Source organism: Prunus mume, linkage group LG4 (genome assembly GCF_029339155.1).
Source record: "Prunus mume cultivar Tortuosa linkage group LG4, ASM2933915v1, whole genome shotgun sequence".
NCBI classification, from domain to species: domain Eukaryota; kingdom Viridiplantae; phylum Streptophyta; class Magnoliopsida; order Rosales; family Rosaceae; genus Prunus; species Prunus mume.
Genome location: NC_142701.1, coordinates 2,343,753 through 2,366,241, shown reverse-complemented (window position 1 = coordinate 2,366,241; position 22,489 = coordinate 2,343,753). Strand labels below are relative to the sequence as shown.

The 22,489-nt window shown below is 39.3% G+C and overlaps 2 protein-coding genes, 1 long non-coding RNA gene and 1 pseudogene across 3 annotated transcripts; 2 read left to right on the top strand and 2 right to left on the bottom strand.

Annotated features, from left to right (window-relative positions):
* Positions 1-873: 873 nt before the first annotated feature.
* LOC103343131 (protein ACCELERATED CELL DEATH 6-like) lies at positions 874-4,453 on the top strand. Its single transcript, XM_089049892.1, has 4 exons — positions 874-1,008; positions 1,095-2,103; positions 2,264-2,796; positions 3,722-4,453. Exons 1-4 carry the CDS (start codon positions 874-876, stop codon positions 4,376-4,378), a joined length of 2,334 nt encoding a protein of 777 aa, XP_088906018.1. The 3' UTR covers positions 4,379-4,453.
* Positions 4,454-4,723: 270 nt separating this feature from the next.
* On the bottom strand, positions 4,724-6,882 carry LOC148917646 (uncharacterized). Its single transcript, XR_016126222.1, has 3 exons — positions 6,594-6,882; positions 5,983-6,064; positions 4,724-4,978 (listed from the first exon to the last, which is right to left on the bottom strand). It is a non-coding gene; the product is annotated as an uncharacterized LOC148917646 (long non-coding RNA).
* Positions 6,883-12,078: 5,196 nt separating this feature from the next.
* LOC148917645 (uncharacterized) lies at positions 12,079-13,947 on the top strand (annotated as a pseudogene).
* Positions 13,948-19,819: 5,872 nt separating this feature from the next.
* On the bottom strand, positions 19,820-20,697 carry LOC148917644 (uncharacterized). The gene is made up of 2 exons (XM_089049891.1): positions 20,498-20,697; positions 19,820-20,237 (listed from the first exon to the last, which is right to left on the bottom strand). Exons 1-2 carry the CDS (start codon positions 20,695-20,697, stop codon positions 19,820-19,822), a joined length of 618 nt encoding a protein of 205 aa, XP_088906017.1.
* Positions 20,698-22,489: the final 1,792 nt, after the last annotated feature.

Here is a 22,489-nt window from a genome sequence, read left to right as displayed (position 1 = left end):
GATTATCGTGCTGATAACGTGTTATAAAATAAAATAATCAGAGTATGAAAAGTACCACTGAATATTAGGAGTAGAATTGTATTTGCTCTTCTGATGTTTATACTGACAAAATTTCCTCTCAGATAGAACTCACTCTTCATTTCTTTCCTCTCCTCCTTTGGTGTGTTTTGAATATTATTTCTTCTTTTTTTCTTTATGGGGCTCCATCATTTTCTATTATAAAAAGACAATTTTAACCTATATATAATGGTCTATTATTGCCCTGAATTATTGTAGTGACATTGGAGTTACAATATTAATTACCTTATCACTTGGATGGAGTATTGAATTGATGCCACGTAAGTGGACTTTGCATGCATCAACACCAAGACTGAATTAAAAAATATACACCAAACACGTGTTTTCTAGTGCGTTCCATGCATGGACCCAACATTGACTTGAACAAAGCTACTCTCTCTCTCTCTCTATCTCTCTCTACTATATCTTTTTGTTTTTTCGGCTATTTTTCGAGCGTAAGTTTGAATTCATGATATTTCTTGGCAACACCATTTGGATTAATTGATATAAATATATAGAGCCAGTAAACGCTAAACACATGGTTTATCTAGTGTCTTCCTTTTTGTCTGTATAATTTCTGTTTCTGTCAGTCTCTGCTGTGTGTCTTCCTACTCTATATATATGTGGCATTGACTTGTAGTATTTATATCTATCGTTCTTTCTCAGGCTTCTCCGCACCTCAAGTATTTGGTAAGTACACGTAGACCGCTAATTGAATCTAATTACTTATTTATCAGTAAACACTTGAGCGCTCCTCATATCTTATAGCAACGTTGAAGTGCAGATCGGAGTCTAAAGCAACGTTGAAGTCCATATATGGCAGGCAAAGAGCTGCGTGCAGCCACCAATGAGGACACAGCTGCAAGCATCATCATACCTGACGACGAAGATGACAGCGGGGACCTCCGAAGCTTGGCTAGTGATCAGCCCGTGTCCCGCAAAGAAGCAGTGGTCCTCGATTTGCCCGTGTACCAAAAAAACGCTTTGGTAGATATAAAATTTGGTGCGCAATATGCTAATGTCTACCATGGCACTAGGAGGAACCAAATGTAACAAAACCATCAGAGGAATTCGATGGAGGACTCCTTGAGCAAACAGATGGCGATGAAGATTCAAGTAGCTTGCGCTTTGTGCAGACCGCTTTGGAAGATGTAGAATTCAGTGTGCAATATGCTAATGCTTTCCATGGGACAAGGGAGAATGAATCAAAGAAATCAACAAAGAAGAAGGTAGTCCACGAAAGGCCCGTTCTTCATCTACCCAGGTACAATAGAACCCTTGTGGAAGATGTAAAATTCGCAGCGCAACATGCTAATGTTTTCCAGGGCACTAGGGGCGTACCAATTAATGTATCAAAACCATCAGAGGAATTCGATCAAGGACTCCTTGAGCAAACAGATGGCGAAGAAGATTCAAGTAGGTTGCGCTTGTACCAGCAGTTGTACGGCTACGCAACTCAGGGCAAGATAGATAGCTTTAAGGACACCATTGAAAGGAAGCTTGAGGCAGATGAAGTACATGATCCCAATGCTCGCGTTCTGCTTCTGTCTCGACTAAGCCCTCATAAGAACACATTCCTTCACATAGCTGCAAGTTTCGGCCAGGCGAAACTGGCAGCCGAGATCATACACCTTCACAAGCCCCTTTTGTTTGAGAAAAATTTTGAGGGCGACACTGCGCTCCATATTGCAGCCAAGACAGGGGATTTAGATACAGCAAGCACTCTTCTCCGTGAAGCCCCAGGCGCTGAAAATGCTGATGAGGTATTCATGTTGCTGACCTCAATAAATGATGAGCAAAACACTCCCTTGCACGAGGCCCTGATTCATGGTCACCAATCAGTAGCCAAGTGTTTGATAGAGGCCTATCCTGCCTTTTCGTTTTATGTTAATAAGGAAGCAAAGTCCCCTTTGTATCTGGCCGCTGAGGAAGGGTTTGATGATATTGTGAAACTAATAAACAAAAAAGCAGTTGAGAAAAAGCCAGAAGTTCGTGTTAATGGCAAGTCTCCGTTGCATGCTGCAATTCTAGGCCGCCGAAACAATGGTACGGTAGTACATTCAATTAATACTACTGTTTTTCTGCTTTGCCGCAACGGCTAGTGTCATGGATTTTTGATCTATTTATTTTATTATTACATTTTCAACTTGAAGGAAAAACGCTCATTAGACTCATATTTTTCTAATTTATACTTTGTCTCCGTTAGAAATCTTAAAGATAGTATCAAGCATGGAGGAAAATTTTATGAGCTCAAAAGATGAGATGGGAAGGACTCCACTACATTCTGCGGCATCAATTGGTTATGTAGAAGGGGTTCGCTTCTTATTAGGCAGACGCATCTCTGATTCTCATCAAATGGATCATGGCGGCAACTTTCCAATCCATTCAGCATCAAGCAATGGTCATGTCAAGATTGTTAAAGATCTGCTTCGACATTGTCCCGATTCAAAGGAATTGAAGAACTCTAATGGCGAAAATATACTCCATGTTGCAGCAAGATGCGGTAAAGACAATCTTGTCAAATATTTTCTCAAAAAGGGTGAGTTTCGAATGTTGATAAACCAAAAAGACAGCAACGGAAATACTCCTTTACATTTAGCAACGATGAACCACCATCCCAAGGTTGTCTACAGATTGGCTTGGGATACAAGGACAAACTTAAAGCTCTTGAATGATAGTGACATGACAGCTCTTGACATTACAGAAAGCACTTTGGAAACTATTGCATCATATCATGGGGTAAGTTAGTACTATATCTACATTTATCACGACTGATGATGATGATTTTGGCAATAATTTCCAATAAGGGAATTATCCTTGTTCTATTTAGTGGGTTGGGAACAAGTACGCAGTAGTTCCAGTTTGGTATATTCTCAAAGAAATTGAACAGAGAACTAGAAGGAGAAACAAATAAATTTAGAAAACACTCTAGATTTTCTGGAAGAAGGATTACAACTCTATGGCTGATGTAGCTCACCTAAAATGGTTGATATAAAACATACGCCAAACATCCAGTGACAGATCCACTTGAGGGGATAGTGACGACTATTGGCCCTACTCCCCTTTTTTTACTGCCCATGAAGTTCCATTGATGCTCTGTTGAGCAAGGCAGGTTAGAGAGACAAAGTGGCGTGGACTGGGTATTCTCGGCAGCTGTGGAAGGTTTGGTTATCTATGCGACTGTGGATTGCAGATTTAGAAGTATCTAGCACCCTTATTTGTTACTTGTTGAGTATTTGAATGATGTACGAAACGTGTGGTAGATTTTGTAGATTTGGTCTACATCTTGCCCCCAATAAGAAAAATTCATGGATCGGTCACTGCACAGATCCCATAGATAAGGACTTTACAAGATAGTCTTCCTGCCAACTTCAAGGAACATGCAAATAGAAAAAACATGTGGGGAAAGAAAATGAATAGTTGTGCTAGGCAAAATGAAGACATCACTAACTATGTATTTATTTTTGGGCATAAACAAACTATATAGGCAGCTCCAACTGTGATTAGAAACTCCGAGTTATGTAGCGCTCAAATAGTGATCAACTAAATCTTATCATCATCATTTACATGTTAGTACATGTTTTTGTTATCTTTATATGATTTGTTTCTAGTTTACCAACGACATGTGTCTTGTAATTGGATTGATTATTCTTGTACTGCGCAGAGGCTTACATGGACGGTATTGAAATCTGCTTTCGCACAGCGAGCTCAGAGTCTGCATGTCCTCCAAAGGAAAAAACAGAGATCGCCACAAGTAGCAGACAGTGGTGGAGGTTCGACTGACTTGAAGTTACCAAACGAGGAAAGCATTAAGGACAGGGTGAATACCCTATTGGTGGTTGCCACACTCGTTGCCACAATGGCATTTGCAGCCGGTTTCACAATGCCAGGTGGCAACAACGGTGACGCCCCTCAGGAGGGCATGGCAATCTTGCTAACCAACGCTATGTTCCAAGCCTTTGTGATTTGTAACACCATAGCTATGTATACTGCCATCCTTGTTGCAGTCTGTCTCATTTGGGCGCAATTGGGGGACTTAAATTTGGTGGGCACAGCTCTCCGTCTAGCATTGCCACTGTTGGGGATTTCGCTTACCATGATTTCCTTAGCCTTCATGGCTGGGGTTTATGTGGTAGTTAGCAATCTTCATTGGCTTGCCTATGTTGTATTGATCCTGGGAGTCCTTTTCATCTTCACTGTCTTAGTAGTTTTCACTCCACTCTTCTGCAAAACTACTTCTAGGTCCCGCATCTTGCGTTGGATCACTTATTTTCTCTTCTGTGTGGAAGTACGGGCTTCTAGAAGTCACAACGATGACTAAGAAGAAGACTGATCTCCTTGGTTGTGCAACACTTTAGGCCTTCAAACTTATCATCGTGGAATGTTTTAAGTGGTAGTTCTTGTGCTTCCTAAAAAAAGTAGTAGTTTTTATGTTTCATGTACTTTATGTTGTAGTTAAGAACTTTTTGAGAATGTATGTATTAATAACTGTGTCAATTTTATTTTGGACAAATTACAAAAGACTTCCCAAATTATAGGGTAATTTTCTGACAGACTTGAATTCTTTGAACCGGCAAATCCCATCTTCATTCTTGACATCACCCAGATGTCGGGCCCACTTACTAAAAACCGAGACAATCTACCAAAAATTTGGCAAAGTCTCCTCTATAAAATGCACAAACCTAACAAAATTCAACCAGCATAATTTACATAATAAGAATCCCAACCATCAACATGCTTTCAACATATAACAGTAAATGGCCTCCGGTCTCAAGTCAACCTAACATGGGCAATAACAGAGCATCTAATAGATTTAGTTTATAAAAACAGTTGAGTAGAAAGAAATTACTCAGATCCTAATCTACGGATGAAACGGTTCGGCCTCGAACACCGCTAGCAAGCTTCTTGGAGTGACTACTGGCTGGGGGGCGCAAAACAGAAAAACATGTCAGTGGACAAAAACAAAATTTGCATTTAAAACAACATAATAACCCCACAGTGTAAAAATAATGCTCACACATGCATATTCACACTTCATAATCAAAACTTCAAAACATTAAACACTGAAATCTGTTAAAACCAAATATTCAATCCATAAACTTCATCCTCAAAATTATAATGCTCTTACCGGCCCACTAGATGTACTCTGACTGATTTACACTCATATATATATATATATAATTATAATTACATAACTAAAAATATACAAATTACTCCTCACACTACTTAGGTACCCGGGAAATAATCGAACTGGGGTATTGTTTGGCTAGCCCGCAGGATTTCCTGGTGCTATCCTGAGTCTAGGGATGAGCGGTCCAACCGGGGGACGAAACTCCATAGCTCACACGCCGGAAGTAACAACACCACGTGTAGCTCACATACTAATTCTTACGTGCGCAGACTACATCATCACACACCAGAACTACCAATGCCATGTGTGACGATTCCAAGCAATATGCAAACTCTTTCCATATGCCGAAACTACCAACGACACGTATAGGAAGTGTCTCACACGCCGGAACTACCAACGCCACATGTGAGACAAATAATCACATGTCCTTCCCACACGCCGGAACTACCAATGCCACGTGTGGGAAGCCTAGTAACAAAGGGACGGTACTGACATAGTGTAAACATACATTTTCTCTCAACACCCCCTCAAACTCCATCTTTTCACAATCTCACCTCAACAACCCAAAAACTCCATACATAGACAAAATAGCTAGAATTTCCCCAACATCCATACAAATATATTCTCGATACTCAAATAGGTCAAAACCCACAATATAATGCCAAATCACTATAAAAACATCAAATTCAACATTTGATATATATATATATATGTCCCATATACCATTTAAAACATCATGCATAAATCTTTCATCAATAAAACCATGCGTATGATTGAAAACAAAGTCCACTCACAGATAGTCCCAAGCTGCCTGACCCAGAGGGTCCTGCCTGACTCGAGAGGGTCCCGCCTCCTGAGTACGATCCATCGGAGTACCTAATTCGAGATACGAACCCCTAATTAATATAAAATCACTTCGAAACGGAAATCACAAACTGAATACTAAAATCCCCAAGTTCCCGGTGCGTGTATGTAGAACAAGATATCCTAAGGTCCGGTTACAGGTTTGGGAATCGCTTACAATTGGACGTTATCGCTATCCCACAGACTTTGAATTATTGAATCTGAACATCCGGTTCTCCGATTCATGATCCACGAATTCCTATACGATTCTAAGAGTACCTAGATCAACATATTTTAATTTGGAAACGATCCAACGGTCAGAACCTATCGAACCCGAATAACGCACAATATGCGAAATCCTTCCTTCCTACCCTAGGTACTCCTCAAGGCCAGGATCATTTCATTCAACTACGGGGAGGCCCAATTCGGACGGCAACTGGCTGGAATTTTACTTTGACATTCGGCCAAAAACCTAGGTTTTCAAATCGGTTTCTAGGCAACAAATTAATCCAAACCTATGCAACAGTCAGCTAGAACTCGGAAAATGGATGCGAAACCATACCTCACCCGTCGGAATTGGTGGCTGGAGGAGAGAGATCGAGCTGTGAGAAGTTCTGTCAAAACTGGCTTCGTTTCTCTGCAATTTTCGGACAATACCGGCAGTGCCAGTGGCTGGGACCAGTCGGGGAAGGAAGGAGGAAGTGGTCCGGTTCGTTTAGGACCGGTGCCGTCGATCGGGGTGGTCGGAATTGGCGGCTGTGTGGGTGATTCCGCTCGGGTGAACAGTAATAGGGGAGGGGGAGGCTGCGCGAATAGGAGGAGCTCGGGAGAGAGAGAGTGTGGGGTAAAAAATGAAAAATCTGATTATTTACTAACTCTTTTCGAAATAATTACAGCTTTGCCACTGAACTTATTTTGATCGCCAAATCTTCGTTACAGCTCTAATTCAAGCCTACCGCATGTCTACGAATTCATCTCAGTACGACCTACCCAAAAATACCAGTCACTGCCCCAAACTCTTTCCGGATAAGAAAATAACCAAAATACCCCTACCCCAAGAGTAAATTCGTAATTTCACTTAAATAAATTAAAATATGACTAAAATTTGGAGTCGAGGTGTTACATTTTCAAGTTCATAATTGCCTTTGAAGACATTTACAAGTACATACTCAAACTCTTGGAAAACCTACAATTTACCCACTCCGTTAGCCAAACCGTTAATAAATCTATTAGGGTTTTTACATCCAATGGTCCCTAAATTTTGACCTAATTCGCATTTTGGTCCCTCAATTTCCGAAATCGTTCTCATAGTCCTTCAACTTCACTTTAATTAGGACAAATGTTTATGTCGTCAATTTTGTTATCTTTTCTAGTAAATGCAGAGTCAACATGTTCTTTTTGTATTATTTTTAATTTACACAATCTGAGTATTCCTTTCACCCCAAAAACTAAAAATAGAAACTAAAAAATCTTCTTCCAATAGTCGCCATCGCAAGGAGGGTGGAGGTCTAGGTTGTGGGAGAACCATTAGTTGTTGCTGAGGTGGTGGGTTAATTGGCTTGGTGTTGAGTGGAGGTTGTCCATGGCTTTGTTAGGTTGGATGAAGGGAGATATATCATTCCTCGATTGGTGGTGGGTTTTAATGGGCTTGGCTTAGGGAGGGAGGGAGATATATAGATGGGGAGAGTTAATGGCAGCGGTGGGGTCTGGGGTGGGTTTGGGTGCGCTAGGAATTATCCTTGTACCCCAGGAGTGAAGAAATTTGTAATTTTGACCCTCCGCAGTATATCATGTGCCATGCACATGCTCAATTTTAAAAGAAAGGCTAATAAAACGACAGCATGACCATTCATGTCCTAACGAAACTAAATTTAAAGGACCACATGAGCGATTTTTGAAAATTGAGGGACCACAATGCGAATCATATCAAAGTTTAAGGACCATTGAACCTAAAAACCCTTTCTAAATGCTGATATGTCAAGCATGTGCCTTATTTTTTAGTGACATGGACTTCCATACAGACAAATAAATAATGAAAAATTCCCTATGGACCCGACAACCCCAACACCACACCTCCCATCGCCCCCACTCTCACCACAACCCAAACTTTCCCCCCGCCAACCTCTACCTCAACTCGTGGCCACCATTCCTCCCCATGTTGACACCCCAGTTTCTCCTATTCCATGGTCCAAATATGATCCCCACCACAAAAGACTGATAACACTCCCACTACACCTAGCCACCTTCACCCCATAACCATACCCACCCAGACCCGCCACCCCCAATGCACACCCAACCCCACCAATCCAGTATACCCCCATTCGTAGCCATCCCAACAAAGTACCTAAACACCCACACCCAATGGCGGTTACAAGACCCACCCCGAATTCCTCTGAATCCACAATGGAGCCTATGGTTTTTAGGACATCCAACTGATGCCAGGACCACTTACTAATTATGAACATCCTCTTCCTAAAACAAAAGAAAAAAGGGTCGAGACTTCTACCAAAATTTCTGCAAAGTCTCCCTTGAAAAAAAGGACTTTACCAATTTTGGAACCTATTGCATCTAGAAGAAGAGGGACCAATTAAGTAACCGACGTGATGAAGATTGTAGATTTCGCAATCATAGTGTAATCTAATCAGAAAAGGGCACTGGCTTATGCTGTAGACATTCACCTCATGCAATACTATACATCCCCTTGCCTCTAGTTCTATCACAATGCTCATAGCCTTTGAATAATTCAGCATCAAAGATTCTACAATTAGTAGGTAAAGGATTCAATAAAGAACCCTCAGATTTCTTTTTAAAATAAAATAGAAGATTTTATCTTTCAGCTCCTTTAACTATTACTTATTCACTGATGACTCTACAAAATTAGGATGCAAAGTATCTCAATTAGGAACCTCCTAGGTTGTTTCATTTGAAAGACAAAATCTTTGGTCCCCTCTATCTATTGTTTCTATTGGGTCATTACCAAAATGTAAATTCTAAAACCAAATATAGAGTCAAATTTCAGACAGAATAGTAACCAAATTTAGCGTAGACTTGGATGTTTTCATTTAAATCTCGAAATGGGTTGCATGAAAACCAAGGAATTGACCAGAAAAAATGAGTAATAAAATAAAGTAGTTGGACGTTGACACAAGTCAATGACGATCTAAAATTACCTCTGGAGTCTAGAGAAGTCGTAACCATGTTGACAGCCAAGCCAAAAGCTCTAGCCAGGCAAACAGAAAAAGAGAAGTTCCCTTCTCCTACTAAAAGTATCTTCTAATAGCCGCGGTGATGTTTAACCTTTCTACTTCCAAAAATTCACTTCCACACTTAAAACAATACAAGCATAGCTCAAACAGTTTATCTTGCGGCTGCACCTAGGTTAAATCCCAGACTACCTACGTACTTCTTTGTGAGGGAACAAGCCACACGTAGTTCTTATATCAATAATCATGATTCAGATAATATTAGATTATTTAAAGTAATACCAATGATTAAACTTAGATTCATTTACATCAGATTTCGACAAGGCACACTGGATACTTTATAAGTTCCTTTCTTTTTATCAGTTCTTTCCCCGCAACCATACCTTATCCAAGGCTTATGTTGCCGAACAACACTTTCCAAAATCTTGATATAATATAGCAATACACAAACTCAACTCTCTTAACTCTAACTAAACCCCTTATCCCAAGACATAGGTTTACAAAACATAATATGTAAGGAAAGCTTTGAAATAATTAAGCATATACCTATATATAATTATATACATATAGACCATGAAAACTCTCATAAATATACATATAATATCTATATACGACAACCTCAAACCATCACAAGTACTGGGGGAAAACAATCCAACACGGAGATTGTTTGACTAGCCCGCATGATTTCAACTTTCTACCCTACGTCTAGGGATGAGCTATCCAACCGGAGGACTACCACTCTACAGCACATACACCGGAAAATTCAACGCCATATGTGGCCAAGCCAAACCAAACCATGTTTTACTCGTGCATACTGCTTTACCACAAGCCAGAAAATCCAACATCACGTGTGGGTAAAGTAACCAATATCAAATGTGTCTGGGTTCTTTACCACACTCCGGAAAATTCAATGCCACATGTGGTTTAGTAACCAATAATTAGTACCCAAGGGAGCCCACACACTGGAAAATCCAACACCACATGTGGGTATAGTAATCAAGGAAGGTACGCATGATGGTGAGATTCACCATCTATATATATGATATAAAAACAGTATACCTTTCTTTAATTCAATTTTTCCCAAATATTTATTCATCGTATAGAGAATAAACTCTCACAAGCATAAATTCCATAAAGACCTAAAATATTCAGTCTCAATAAGAAAAAATAATCCAAAGTACATAAAATTACATAACAATCCATAAACCCCATATCATCCAATCCGCATATTTTAATATTAAACCTAATAATAATAATAATACATATGTATATCACATCTCATTTGAGTATGCAAGTCCATATTGGAAAAGTAATGCTCATTTAAACCAATGTCCACTCACTTCTTTATAATCATGGTCGAGTTTTAAGACTTGCTTTCACACAACCTCCGATTTTTATTTGAAAGTTCCCACGTGGTCAACAGAGTCTACTAAGCACATATATGTTTTGGGATCTATGGGTTCTTAATTGGGAGCTATATATGAGTTCTTTTATGTTTTGGTGTTTGCATTATGTTAAGGTTTCTTGAAAGGAATGGGGATGGAAGATTTAGGGCTCATTTGGGAGTGCTTCTTCTCAAAACACTTATGCCAGTAGCGCTTATGCCAGTAGCGTTTATGACATAAGCCCTTCTACAAAGAAGCAGTTTGTTGTTTGGATGTCACATTTAAAAGTGCTTTTATACTATATAAAAGCCCTTTTGATATTTTGTTGAGTGTTTGGCTAACATAGTAAAACCGCTTTTAAAAGTACTCAAAAAAATATAAAGAATCTCAAAATATTATAATAAACATAGGAAATATATAATAAAAAAAAGAAAAAAAAAGAAAGGGTATTTTAGCATTGAAAAAAATTAAATATGGGTATTTTCGGCATTTTAAAAGTTTCATTAAAGGAAGCTAAGTGCTTCCCTTTTTTTTGTCTTGCAACGCTTTTAAGAAGAAGCACTTCTCAAGTGCTTCTTCCAAAACCACTCCAAGTGCTTCTTCCAAAACCACTCCAAGTGCTTTTGGATCTCACCCAAAGCGCTTTTGCAATTTTTGCCAAACACCATTTTTAAAAGACAGAAGTGCTTTCATCCATTTAAAAGTGCTTTTCACTGCTCCAAAAGCATTCCCAAACGAGCCCTTAGAATTCGATTTTTTGTAAATCACGACGACGGTTGGTGGACCAAACCGTTGTCTACATTTTTTTTTACGTCGGATGTTCATTTACGCCCATCATCTGAATTGTAGTTTGCATTTGGTAATCTAAAGACGACTGTTTCTCCATTAACCATCGTCTTTAGGCTACTAGAACCTAGAACCTTGTTCTTCAAAAAGCAATACAAATTTCTGGGTTTGGGTAGCTTAAAGACTATAGTAGCTAGATATGTTGTCGTCTGAATCTCTGTTACACGACGATTATTTTGTAAAAACGTCATTTGATTCTTGTTTTATTTTTTATTTTCAATATATTCTCTGCTATTTGAATATAGTAGTGTTTGATTGCTGGTCTTTTCAATTTATTATATATATATTATGTCATAGTGTGTGAGATGGATAAGTCATGGATGTATGAGGATAGAAGATCGAAGGCATATGAGTTGGGGGTGGAAAGATTTTTGAATTTTGCTGTAGAAAATCTTGGAAATACAACTCATATTCATTGTCCATGTATTAAATGTGAAAATATACGATTGTTTGGGGTTGGAATTATAAGGGACCACTTATACTTTGATGGAATTGACCAAAGCTATAAGATTTGGACATGGCATGGAGAACCTTGGGAATGGACTACTAATGCTAGTAGAAATGTGGAAGAAGATAAGCAAAGTAGGTTCAGTTTTGTTTATGAGAATTAGGGATGGATGAAAATGATTTAGGCGATATTGGATTTGATCCTTATGAGTTTGCCAATATGATTGAGAATGGAGATCAACCCTTGTACCCTAGTTGTAGTAAGTACACGAAGTTGTCGGCTTTGATGAAGTTAAATAATTTGAAAGTAAAACATGGGATGAGTGATGCTTGTTTTACAGAATTATTGATAGTTCAAGGAGATATGCTTTCAGAGGGAAATACACTACCTTCCTCTATGATGAAGCAAAAAAGACTTTGTCTGCTTTAGGGATGAATTATGAGAAAATTCACGCATGTCCCAATGACAACATTTTATATAGGAAGGATTATGAAGATTCAACTAATTTTCTTACTTGTGGTATCTCAAGGTGGAAGGAAGACAAAGATTCAATCTTGAAATAGGGTGTGTCAGCAAAGGATGTTTCAACCACATAAGATAGCTTAGAGTTTGAGTTGGCATGCTATCAGTTGACGATCAGATGTGTCATCCAGCGGATTCCCCGTCTTGGAAACTCATTTATGATAAATGATTCGAGTTTGGTAATGAGCCAAAAAACTTGATATTGGCCCTCTCATATGATGGATTTAATCCCCACAGTTCTCTAAAAAGCAGATATAGTTGTTGCCCATTTATCTTAGTTACATATAATTTCCCACCATGGCTATGCATGCAACGAAAGTTCATGATGTTGACCTTACTGATTTTCAGTCCTAAACAGCCCGGAAATGATATAGACGTCTACTTAGAGCCTTTGATTAATGATTTAAAATCTCCGTGGGATGGGATTAGAGGAGTATGTGATGCACACATAGGAGAATACTTTACATTCAGAGGTGTATTACTGTGGACAATTAATGATTTTCCTACCTATGGGAACTTATCTGGTTGTGTTGTTAAAGGATATAAAGCATGTCCAATATGCGGCGATGATACACCTAGTCAGAGGTTGAAAAATGGCCACAAAATTTGTTACATGGGGCATAGAAAATGATTACCAATCAATCATCCATATCGGAGGCAACGTATAGCTTCTAATAGGAAACTTGAATATGGTACACCTCCCAAGCCATTAACCGGAGAAGAAGTGCTGCATATGGTTGAAGATATTAATTATATATAGGGCTCGAAAAATGGGGAAAATGTTCGTGAGAATGATGGTGACAAAGTTTGTTGGAAGAAGAAATCAAAATTCTTTGATCTGAAGTATTTAAAATACCTTCATGTGAGGCATGTCCTAGATGTTATGCACATTGAGAAGAATGTTTGCAATAGTATCATTAGTACATTGTTGGAGATCCCTGGAAAAAATAAAGATGGGATTGTTGCTTGGTTATATTTATTGAACATGGGGGTTCAAACTGATTTGCAGCCCGAGTATGGAGAAAGATGTACTCGCTTGCCTCCAGGGCCTTAGAATTTGTCAAAAGCAGAAAAGAGAGCGGTTTGCAATTCTTTCTGTGGTATAAAGGTCCCGGAAGGTTATTGTTCAAATATAAAAAATCATGCATCTTTAAAAGATTCAAGACTTCTTGGCCTTAAATCTCATGATTGTCATACCTTGATGCAACAATTGCTCCCTGTGGCAATTCGTTCTGTTTTGGAAAAGCCTGCAAGGTATGCAATAACTCGATTGTGCTTCTTCTTCAATGCTATATGTGTAAAGACAGTAGATGTTTCCAAGCTAGATAAGTTGGAAGAAGATGTAGTAGTTACTTTGAGTTTGCTTGAGAAGTTCTTTCCCCCTTCATTCTTTGATATCATGGTTCATCAAGTAGTACATCTTGTCAGAGAAGTTTGTCTCTGTGGGCCAGTATATTTTAGATGGATGTATCCGTTTGAAAGATATATGAAAGTGCTAAGGGGTATGTTTAGAACTGTACTAGTCCCGAAGGTTGCATTGCTGAGCGGTATATAGTTAAATAAGTTGTAGAGTTTTGCACCGAGCATTTATATGATGTTAGTATAGTTAGAGTACCTTCAAGCCAGAAGATGGGAGTTTCGAAGCCATTATCAGGTTGCACAGTACGCTTAGTTGATAGGAACTTGTTGAACCAGACACATCTATTTGTCTTGGAGAATACGGAGGAAGTTCTACCTTATATCGAGTACGTATGTTTTTTATTTTTCATACGGATGTATTTTAAATATTATTATTTCTTATGTTTATCGTATATATAAAGGATTGTAATGCTTGATTTTTCTTGTCAATATAGGGAACATATGACCTACATCAAGATCACTTATTCAAAATTTAGAAAGAGAACAAAGTAACTACAAGATAAGCACAATAACACTTTCATTCAATGGCTACAATTTAAGGTATATATGTTATTGAATGACATATTCAACTTTTAATTTTCTTCCCTTCTATATGTTAGATTGAATTAAGATATATATGATTAATTTGCAGGTTGAAAGTGAACTTAATGGGGAAGAGAATAATGGCGTATCAGAAAATTTGAAGTGGCTAGCAGCTGGTCCAAGCATGGCAGTTCCATCATATATGAGCTATCTTGTTAATGGTGTTAAATTAAACACCAAGACACAAGATGATGTGTGAACTATCCAAAATAGTGGAGTTTATTTACTTGCACATACTATGCAAGTTGCTAGTGCCAAGGATAAAAACCCTATTGTCTCCAACATGGGTTTTTATGGAGTTATTCAAGAAATTTGGGACCTTGACTACCAAAAGTTTAGAATCCCAGTATTGAGGTGTAATTGGATCGATAACACTTCAGGCCTTATAGTCGACGAACTTGGATTTACCCTTGTAGATCCGAGTAAAATTGGACATAGGAATGACCAATTTATTATGGCTTCTCAAGTCAAACAAGTATTTTATGTTGACAACCCAATGCATCGTGGTTGATCAGTAGTGTTATCAATACCTAATAGAGAATATAATGATGTTATTGGTGATGATGTGCTAGGTGATATTAGAATTGAGTGTGAGCCATTTACTAGAGGGATACCAAATGTGTGACCTAGTGGGTGAGATTGGGTGTGAAGATATTAGAAAAGGGTGTCAAGATATATGGATTGATTGATTGTTGTAATGTATGACATTAGTTATTCAGTTAATTGTATGATATTAATTAATAGCTCTATACATCATTTTTATTTTGATCACATTTTCATTATGCAGGCTTTGGGCAAGACAAATCAAAAATTAAAAAAATTGGATTAAAGGTATAAAATACAACGGTCCAGTAAAAAAATTAAAAAAACAGACGTCTTAAACAAAACCAATGTCGTTTTCAGAAGCCGAGGAAAGAAAATGCAAAAGACTGTAAAGAAACAAAAACCACCATCTGAAAATGAAAACATGTCAGTTTATTAAAATTAAATAACAAGTTGTGAGTAGTTATAAACATCAACGACCGGCTACAAAACGACGGTGGAGGGTCTCAACCTATGATTTTGTTAAACATTACTTCCATGATTAAAACATACCATCGTCTAAAGGGTGAAATAAAGGTACATCAGTTCAATTAACTGTCGTGACAGATATTCTACACGTCGGTTAGTCTAAAACAACTGGTCTCAGAGTATACACACATGAAGGAATGTGAAGGTAAGCTTGGGACTTTTAAAAGGACAACCACGTCATCTTGTATTAAAAATCGATGTGGTAAGCAATTATGTACAATGTCACTCAATTGGATCGTCGTGACGTAGTGATTGAATTAACCACATCCATTATTGTACGCAAACCCCGTTGAAGATAAAATCCACATTGGTTCTTTTCCTGTCCATGCCTTCAATATAATTTTTAACGTCAATCTTTAGTTTAAACGCAAGAAACAGACGTCTAACTATGTCCAAATGGCTTCTTTGTATAATTTAAACGATGAATCTGGCAAGAAACAAACGTGGAATATGGTTAAAATGGCGTTTCCTCCTACTTTGTGTCATGGATAAGCACATGAACAACGGTTTCTATATATGCTGAACGTGGTTACGTCATTGTACGTCAGTTCCTGTGAGACTATTGACATGTAATACTCTTTAAACGTATTTTTTTCTGTGTGTTCGTTGTCTTTGACATTTTAGACGTTGGTGTTTTTATTAATTTAACGTAATATAAGTTAACCACGACGGTTTCCAGGTTATAAAGTCTGTATTCCTTCAATTAGGGACGTGGATAATTATCTGTACGTCGGTGCTTGTTTTGGTCTTGACATGTAACACTTTTTAGACATCTACGTTCTATAACAAAAAGTTGTCTAAAGTTGTCGAAGATTTCATTTTACGCTATATATATAGTAATTAGACGTCAGTTTGTAACATAGTTTGACGTTGAATGTTTTAAAGACGTCGGTTAATAGCTGTCGTTGTTCTATATACCAAAAGATGGCAGTCGATTTCACGACGGTTTGAAAACTAGACGACGGTGGTTTCCCATCATCTATTTCGATTATTGTAGTAGTGACACTTTTCTTTGTTCACCGTAATACTTAAGTCATTAAAATATTAAGCTTTATTATTGTATAAAAAGATGAAAAAGGTCATCCAACTTAATACTTAACCTTAATACATCTATACACACACCCCACCACTCTTCATATTAAGTTTTAGAAAAACACAAACTCCTCTACATACTATTGTTAGATTACTCCCCTTTTAATCCAAGAAACCTACTACACTCTCATCTTCTCTTCACAAACCCTAAACTGGGATTGTGAGACTAATATAGGTGGATAGGGAGAGAGTGGATATTACAAATCCCTTTAGCTTTGAGTTCCTTCCTCACCTCTCTCTCCCTCTCTTTCTTTCATTAACAGATTTCTTCCATGCCCACGGCCCAACACTTCTGCTTACTATTTTTATTTTTCTCCTAAATTGAAATAATGCCCTCAATAATATAAACATAGTGTTTACTTCATCCATGTACACCACATATATATAATAAGAAAACATAAATCAAAATACCATGTGCTAGATCCATTTTCCAGAGCAGAACAAAATTCCGGATGAAGAACGACTACACTTGTAAGCTATTAATTGTAAAATATTTATCACACTATGTTACATTGAAAATTTATAGTGACAGGACCCGCCCTAGAATAACCCAATGAGCGAATCCCGCCTTTTGCCTACATCTCCCGATGCCGGGCCCACTTACTAAAACCCGAGACTTTCTACCAAAATTTTGGCAGAGTCTCCCATGTAAAATGCACAACCCAACAAAATTTCAACGTGAATTACATAATAGATATCCCAAACATCAAGATGCTTTCAACATACAACAGTAGAATGGCCTCGCCTCAAGTAAACCTAACATGAGCAATAACAGAGCGTCTAACAGAATTAGTTTACAACAACAATTGAGTAGAAAGAAATTACTCGAATCCTAACTAGGGAAGTAAACGGTTTAGCCTCAACATCGCTGTAAGCTTCGAGGCGTATTACTACATGTCTGGGGCGCAAAACAGATAACATGTGAGTAGACAAAACAAGGTTTGCATTTAAAACAACATAATGACCCCACCGTGTAAAAATAATGCTCAAGCATGCAGATTCACAATTCATAAACCAAATACTCAAAACCTTAATCTCAAAAACCCATTGAGCCCAACTCTCAAAACACAACTCCATTCCCAAAATTATGCAGCTCTTACTAACCCACTACATATATATATATATATATATATAACATATACTTTCTCAATACAATGTACTGAGGAAACAATCCAACAGGGGGATTGTTTGGCTAGTACACAGGATTTCCAGGTGCTATCCAATCTAGGGATGAGTGGTCCAATCAGGGGACTAAACTCCATAGCTTACACGTTGGCACTGCCAACGACACGTGTAGCTCACATATTAAATACCAAGTCCTACGCGCACAGACCACACCATCACACACCGGCACTACCAATGACGTGTGATGATTCCAAGCAATATACGACTCTTCCCATACGCAGCACCCAACGACATGTATGGGAAGTGTCTCACACACTGTCAACAACGCGTGTAAGACTCACAATCACATGTTCTTCCCACACGCCGGCACTACCAATGACATGTGTGGGAAGCCTAGTAACCAGGGAATGGGACTAACATAGTGTAATCTTACATTTCTCTCAACACCCCCTTCATACTCAATCTTTTCACAATCTCACATCAACGGCCCAAAACTCTATATCAACATACTCATGATACTCGAATATATCTATACCCAAAATGTATTACTAATACGTATAAGAATATCAAAATCCATCAACCAAATATTTATTAAATCACATATACCATTTAAAACATATGCACAAACCTTTTATCAATAAAACCATGCGTATGCTTGAAAACAAAGTCCACTCACAAGTAATCCCAAGCTGCTCTACCCTGCGAGGTTCCCGCTGAGTACGATCGAACCGAGCACCTATTTCAAATACGAACCATTGATTAATACAATGCACTTCAAAACGGAAATCACAAAAGAAAATACTAAAATCCCTAAGTTCCCGGTGCGTGTATGTCCAATGGGATATCCTAAGGTTCGGTTACACGTTTAGGAATCGTTTACAAATGGACGGTTATTGTTAGCTCAGAAATGGATGGTTATCGTTAACTTACAAATGGACGTTTAGGAAACGATTCACGATCCGCTAATTCCTATACGACTCTAGGAGTACCTAGATCAACATATTTCAATTTGGAAACGATCCAACGGTCAGAAACTATCGAACTCGGATAACGCACAATATGCGAAATTTGTTCGATAGTCAAACGACGTCGAATCGAGATCCGCGAAATCCTACACACTCGTGACAACCTGAGGATCTCATTAGGACAAAATGTAACTTCACCACCCTTGCCAACGTGCCGCCACACGTACCGGCAGCGCATGGGTGTGTAGAGTAAATTCCAGCGACAGAAAAACTCCACACCACAACTCACCATTCCTATCCTAGATACTTCTCAAGGCAATGATCACTTTATTCAACTACAGGAAGGTCCAATTTGGACGACAACTAGACGGAATTTCACTTTAAAATTCGGCCAAAACCTAAGTTGAAAATTAACCTCCTAAAACACCAAATGGATGAGAAACCATACCTCACCGCCGGAATTGGTGGCCGGGGAAGAGAGATAGAGAGCTTGAGATCTCACAAAAACTGATATGTTCTCAAGCTTATTCGTGGTTTGCGATAGTTCCTGTGGTGGAGATTGGTCGAAGTGGAAGAGGAGAGTGACCTTCGCTTGGGATCGGTCCTCAATCGGGTGAGATGGTGGTGGCGTGGGTGATTCTGTTCGGGTGAAAGGAGGGGAGCCTCGTGGGAGAGAGAGAAGAAGATGCACGGAGGAGAGAGAGGGTGAGGTAGAAAGTGAAAAAAAATCAGATTTTTACTCTAACTATTTCAAATAATTACAGTAGCGCCACTGAACTTGTTTTGATCACCAAATCTTCATTACAATTCCGATTCAAGCCTACCGCATGTCTACGGATTCGTCTCAGTACCACCTACGCAACCAAACCACCGTTGTCCCAAAATCCTTCCAGACAAGAAAATGACCAAGTTACCCTTACCTTAAGGTTAATTTCGTAATTTCACTTAATTAGTTTTAAAATATGAAATAAATTGGAGTTGGGGTGTAACAATCTACCCCCCTTATAAAAATTTCGCTCCCGAATTACATACCGATCAATGAAAGAGATACGGTACTTGGCCCGCATGTACCTTAGGCGCACCACACTTTCACTATCGGGATGGATGTAGAACAGGTTGGTCTTCATATGTCATATCTTCTTGCAATTCCACCGGTTGATGTTCCAAAATATGGGAAGGATCTGGCGGTACTTCCGTAACATGGATACATAGAACACGTCGTGGACTCGGGATAATTCTGGGGGTAACGCAAGTCTATAAGCAACAGGTCCGATGCGTTCTATGAGCTCATATGGTCCAGTGTAACGAGGGCTTAACTTTCCACGTTTCCCAAATCTCATCACACACTTCCAATGAGATAACTTCAAGAACACCCAATCCCCAACTGCAAACTCAAGATCCTTGGACCTGTTATCCGCATAACTCTTCTGTCGGTCTGGTGCGGTTTTCAACTTCTCTTTTATCATCTTCACATTCTCATTTGTTGTTCGGATACTACCCACTTTTTCTAGTTTCTTATCACCCACTTTGTTCCAACAAATAGGAGTTCTACACGCCTCCCATACAACGCCTCATAAGGAGCCATCTCAATACTCGAATGGTAACTGTTGTTATAAGCAAACTCCACCAAGGCAAGGTGGGTATCCCATGCATCCTTCGTCTGTAATACACAGGACCTCAATATGTCCTCCAGAGTCCGGATGGTCCTTTTCGACGCCTGCCACGTCAGTCGTGGGTGAAAAGCCATATTGAATTGCAACTTAGTACCTATAGCTTCTTGCAAACACCGCCAGAATCAAGAAGTGAACCTAGCATCCCTGTCCGATACAATGGACACAGGTGCTCCATGCAGTCTCACAATCTCATCCATAAAAAGTATTGCCAACTTTGTCAAAGGATAAGTCTCCTTGATGGGTAGGAAATGGGCGGATTTCGTGAGGCGATCAACTATCACCCAAATTCCATCATATACCTTAGAAGTTCGTGAAAGCTTGAAAACAAAATCCATGGTGATACGTTCCCACTTCTATTCAGGAATCGGAAGAGGTTGCATAAGTCCCGAGGGTTTCTGTCGCTCTGCGCTTCACTTGTTGACAAATCAAGCATCTGCTCACATACTTGGCAATGTCTCCCTTCATATGCGGCCATGAGTAATACGCCCGTAAGGCCCGATACATCTTCGTGCTACCCGGATGGATAGTATAAGCGGAGCAGTGAGCTTCCTCCATGATCTTTCTTTTCATTCAGCATTCTTACTGGGTAGACATAGATGAGCTCCTATTACCAACGCTCCATCTCCCCTTATGGCATAATCCGTCCGTGTACCATTTTCTACTTCTCCACTCATCCTACAAAGTGTCGGATTCTCCAACTGGGCTGCAATTACCCGCTCCACCATAATGGGTCTCACATGCAAGCTAGCAAGGATTCCACCCCTGTTAAGTCATCTCCATTTCTACTTCATCCTTCCGTAGTTCCACCAACAACGGAAGATAGGCCGTCCTGATGTGAGCTAAGTTTGCGGTAGTCTTCCTACTCGGTGCATACTGCAACCACATTAGCTCGGCCTGGATGATACCTCAATCGTGCACATCATATTCCTTGATCAATTCCAGCCAACGCCGCTGTCTCATATTCAACTCCCTCTGAGTGAAGAAATACTTGAGGCTCTTGTGATCAGTGAAAATCTGACACGTCTCATCTGTATAAGTAATGTCCCAAATCTTGAGAGCGAACACTACAAGCAGAAGTTCCAAATCATGCACTGAGATAATTTGCTGCTTATGCTTCTTGAGTTGCCTCGAGGCATAAGCAATCACCCGATCATGTTGCATCATAACACATCCCAAACCTTACAAATATGCATCACTGTAAATCACAAAGTTTCGAGTTATCGTGAAGAGCCAACATAGGTGCGGTGGTTTAACCGCTTCTTCACCGACTCTGAAAACTCGTTCGCCTCCGCCTACTCAAATGTAACATATTTTTTTCAACCGTGCAGAGGCAACTCGCTTATCGAAGAGAACCCTTCGAAATCGACGGTAGTGGCACGCTAATCCCGTAAAACTCCTTATTTCGCCATCACTTGTGGGTTGTACCCAATTCACAATATGCTACTCGACTTTCTGGATCCACATAAATCCCTTCAGTTGAAATTACATGTCCAAGGAATACCACTCTGTCCAGCCAAAATTGACACTTGCTGAATTTGGCATAAAGCTGCTTCCTCCTCAAAGTCCTTAATACCAACCTTAGATGCTTCTTATGCCCTTCCAAAGTCCTGGAGTAAACCAAGATATCGTCTATGAACACAATCACAAAGTGATCCAAGTATGGTCGGAACACTCTGTTCATGAGATCCATAAACGCCTTCTGGAGCATTTGTCACCCAACGCGCATCACCGAAATTCATAATGATCATACTGCGCGTTCAATGCGCGCCTTGGGAACATCCTCTTCTCTAATCCTCAATCGATGGTCTACACGATCTCGGATCAATCTTAGAGAAGTACTTAGTATTCTTCAACCGATCAGACAAATCATCAATCGAGAGGCAAGGATACTGGTTACGTACTCTCACCTTATTCAACAACCGGTAATCAATACATAACCTCATGGTCTCATCCTTCTTTCTCACAAATAACACCGGTGCAACCCACGGAGAAACACTAGGTCGGATAAACCCCATATCCACTAATTCTTGTAACGAAGTCTTCATCTCTCGGAGCTCGCTTAGTGCCATCCTATAAGGAGTTTGATAGATAGGGTTGGTGCCTGGAAGAAGTTCGATAGTGAACTCG

Bases quoted from the DNA above. Each gene is read 5' to 3' on its own strand.
- LOC103343131 (XM_089049892.1), top strand. From the start codon at position 874: ATGGCAGGCAAAGAGCTGCGTGCAGCCACCAATGAGGACACAGCTGCA. The intron at 1,009-1,094 runs GTCCTCGATTTG...CCATGGCACTAG, and splicing joins TGTCCCGCAAAGAAGCAGTG to GAGGAACCAAATGTAACAAA. The intron at 2,797-3,721 runs GTAAGTTAGTAC...TGTACTGCGCAG, and splicing joins CTATTGCATCATATCATGGG to AGGCTTACATGGACGGTATT.
- LOC148917644 (XM_089049891.1), bottom strand. From the start codon at position 20,697: ATGGATTTTGTTTTCAAGCTTTCACGAACTTCTAAGGTATATGATGGA. The intron at 20,238-20,497 runs GTTCACTTCTTG...GGAGGCGTGTAG, and splicing joins GTATCGGACAGGGATGCTAG to AACTCCTATTTGTTGGAACA.